This window comes from Sinocyclocheilus anshuiensis, unplaced genomic scaffold (genome assembly GCF_001515605.1).
Source record: "Sinocyclocheilus anshuiensis isolate Anshui unplaced genomic scaffold, SAMN03320099.WGS_v1.1 scaffold868, whole genome shotgun sequence".
NCBI classification, from domain to species: Eukaryota; Metazoa; Chordata; class Actinopteri; order Cypriniformes; family Cyprinidae; genus Sinocyclocheilus; species Sinocyclocheilus anshuiensis.
Genome location: NW_015552624.1, coordinates 384,991 through 388,865, shown reverse-complemented (window position 1 = coordinate 388,865; position 3,875 = coordinate 384,991). Strand labels below are relative to the sequence as shown.

The 3,875-nt window shown below is 32.4% G+C and overlaps 1 protein-coding gene across 1 annotated transcript in view; it reads left to right on the top strand.

Annotated features, from left to right (window-relative positions):
- LOC107666326 (keratin, type I cytoskeletal 13-like) overlaps nucleotides 1-3,875 on the top strand; it is a 15,308-nt gene that overhangs the window by 8,780 nt on the left and 2,653 nt on the right. Inside the window, exons 2-4 of the mRNA XM_016457573.1 lie at nucleotides 2,189-2,615; nucleotides 2,702-2,784; nucleotides 3,537-3,693. Coding sequence (XP_016313059.1) covers nucleotides 2,217-2,615; nucleotides 2,702-2,784; nucleotides 3,537-3,693 — 639 coding nt within the window. The 5' untranslated portion in view covers nucleotides 2,189-2,216. The remainder of the gene's footprint in view (nucleotides 1-2,188; nucleotides 2,616-2,701; nucleotides 2,785-3,536; nucleotides 3,694-3,875) is intronic.

Below are 3,875 nucleotides of genomic sequence, written 5' to 3'. Positions count from 1 at the left end.
TATATATAATTAAATGGGGGAAAATGACTTCTTGGTTTTTATTTGTTCTTAGCTAGCCGGTCTTTTTCTTTGTTTGTTTGTTTAAAATATATATAAAAAAATCCTATAACAAGCTAAATGCATTAAGAAAATATTTTACAATGCAAAATACATTAACGCTTGTTTTCAGAGAATATATTTTTTAAGTGTATTTTGATATTTTTTCACGTTTAAGGATAAACGAGTTACAAACATAGGAAAACAAGGCAAAATTCAGTAAGATACAATCTATGAAAACAAGTTTTAATATCTTGCACAGTTTTGCTTGTCAATGACACATCTTGTTTCAAGGGTCTTAAGATATTTTAACTGAAAAACAAGACAGAAATATGACATTTTTGACATTTAGTACTATTCACAGGGCTAACAATGACTCAGTGAAGCAATAATATTAATCACAGATTCTACCAAAGTGTTAGCATAGTCACACCATCACAATTACTCACTTTAAGTCATAGTATTGACTTAAAAGATCAAACTGACTATACTAAAGTAACAATGTTATTCAAACCGACTGCAATGAGTTCACTGAAGAGAAGAGAAGAGAAGAGAAGAGAAGAGAAGAGAAGAGAAGTATAGGGTCAGTATAGGGTCATAGTGTACAATGAAAATGCTGTAAGATCTTGACAAATCACTTCTGCTGTGTTTCAAAAGCACCTAAAAGGTCAAACTGGAATGAAAGATATGTCACTTACTACTAAAATAACAAGCGGCAAACAAACAGATCTGGTAATTCTTCCGATGAACCTGCTTTGATAAACCTCACCTTTCCATCATAATTCTGCTGTACATACAGAAACCGCAAATGTCAAACACATCAACAGCAGAAGTGTTTTCAGCCCAGCCCAGCCCATAAAAGAAACGTGGTTTGGTCAGTAAGCAGAATTCATTTTTGTGGTAACACGCCTGTGGAGGAGGCAATGAAAGGTCTTACTGAAAATGATTGCTACTAACACGTCACATGTTTCTAGGATCTCTTTTCATGAAAACTAATGTTGTGCTGGATTCTCTACACAGGAATTGTTTTTCTAAAATTGTTAACCATTTGTAAATCTCCACACAGGCAAAATAACTAAGAAAAAGGAAAGAGAACAGCATAATGCATAATTACTAATAAAAAAATAAGTGAAGAGACTGTCAATGTAAAAAGTGTTTTGCAAAACCATCCTGTATTATAATTTACCTTCATTCCCTCAATGCAGAAAAAAAAAACAATCTGTATTTTCTTGTTTTCCAGTAAATATCTTAAACATCTTAAAAACAAGATGCATTTACTTTTTGGGGTAGGTAAGATTTTTTTAAAATGTTCTAAATGTTTAAAAACTACATTTATTTGATCAAAAAAATAAATAAAAAAACGTAATATTGTGAAATATTATTAAATATGTAATATAAATAACAGCTTTCTATTTTTATATTTTAAGATGTCATTTATTCCTGTGATGTAAAGCTGAATTTTCAGCATCATTACTCCAGTCTTCAGTGTCACATGATCCGTCAGAAATCATTCTAATATGCTGATTTGTTCTTATTATCTTCTTATAATATGCTATAATTGATATACTATCATATATCAGTGATTACTGTTGAAAACAGTCGTGCTGAATAATTTTTTAGCAGAAACGTTGACGCACAACAATTCTTTGATGTATAGAAAGTTCAAAAGAACAGAACGTATTCGAAATAGAATTGTTTAATGTCACGTTTAAATAATTTAAACCATCCTTTCTGAACATAATTTAGAGAAGTTTATATATGCGTACATGAAGAAACTACCAGAATAAAAAATCTAAGCAATATATCAATGTAAACTATAAACAAGTATTAATATCCCCTCAAATGTATTTTGTTTTCAAGCATTTGTATGTATGTATGTATGTATGTATATATATATATATATATTACTAGAACACAAGAAAAATAGAAACAGAAACATATTTGTGGATTAAAAAAACAACCAGAAAGATTTGCAAAGCAGTGCCTTTTATCCTACATTTCACCTTAGGTGTGACCTTTAAGGTCGCTGGAATCGTTCCAGCGCATGCAGTGAGATGACATTTACAGAATTCCAGGTATTGTGTCTTGTATTCAAATTCACTCTATAAAAGAAGCCGGCATTCTCCTTCCTTCATTTATTGACCTGTCAGAGCAGACGCAGACAGAAAGTCTCAGTCAGCATGGCTTCCTCCTACTCCACCCGCAGCAGCTACATGTCCTCCAGCGGCTCCATGCGCATGTCCACGTCTAGCGTGGGAAGCAGCCGTGTGAGCAAAGTGAGGGCCGGGAGCGTGTACGGCGGCGCAGGAGGTTCAGGGGTCCGTATCTCCAAGGCCACTCACTCTGTTGGAGGTTTCAGCATGTCAGGATCGGCAGACAACAGCATCATTGGCAATGAGAAACTCACCATGCAGAGCCTCAATGACCGTCTGGCTGCTTACCTGGTCAAAGTGCACTCACTGGAGAAGGCCAACGCTGATCTGGAGCTGAAGATCCGCCAGTTCCTAGATGGCAAAGCCTCCCCTGTTGCACGTGACTACAGCACCTACTTTGTCACCATACAGGATCTTCAGGCTAAGGTATATTATGTTTTTCAGGATTACATGCTATAAAATATCCTAACTATGGAGCAAAAAAGTAAATATATGTTGATTTATATATCCAGATCATGGCATCCATTCAGATGAAGGGTGGAATCCATCTCAGCATTGACAACACCAGCCTGGCCATTAATGATTTCAAAATGAAGTTAGTCTTTTCAGCAGATTTAGAATGTTTTCAGTCCACAGCAATGGAAATCTAGGCTGTTTTTATTTATTTATTGATTGATTGATTAAAGATCCAAACAATATAATTAGTACATTTTTTATAGAAAAATGCAAAACAGCAGCATTTTCCCTTGTGGTCTCCAGAGTTATTATAGTTAACTAAAAATAAAACTATTAAACTAAACTAAACTATAAAACTAAAACTATTTACACAAAAAAATACTGTTACATAAAATTAAATGGAAATATTAAAAAATCAGTAATAAAATTTGTTTCAGCATTTCTCATTTTCATTTAGTTTAACTTGTAAAAATGTACTAAAATAATCAAAAGTAAAACTAACAATTACTGGAAAGTATAAAAACGATAAAAATTTATAAAAATGACAAAAGCAAAACAAAATTACTAAAACATTTCAATATAAAAATACAAATTAATATACAATTAAATTAATATTAAAATATAAAAATATGAATAAAAACTATAATAGTATTTCAATGATACTTGAATAACAGTTGTGGTCATAAATAACATTATCTCTGTGACCATATCAATTACAATATTGTTTGAATTGTTAATTGTTTTGCAAATAAATCATTTATAAAAATTATAACAAGCTTTGTATTCAATAATATGAGTGTTGCATTGAATTAGTTTGGAGGTGGACATCTTGCAGTAAACTGACTTGTGCCCAATCAATGTGAGTGTTTTTAAAGAACATGTTTCTGACAGATATGAAACCGAGCTGGCCATGCGTCAGTCAGTGGAAGCAGACATTGTCAGCCTGAAGAGGGTGCTTGATGAGCTCATCATCATCAGAAAAGACCTCACCATGCAGATCGAAGGGCTCAAGGAGGAGCTGGTCTATCTGAAGAAGAATCATGAGGAGGTACATAATGATTCTGTGTGGAAATGTATAATATAGTAGTAGAATAAGTTATTTGAGTAAAATAATCTGTCAATTAGTGTTCAAATCTAAATCTATACTATGTTGTTACACTGCAAATATATCATTAATATGTATGTGTGTGTGTGTAAATATATATATATATATATATATATATATATATA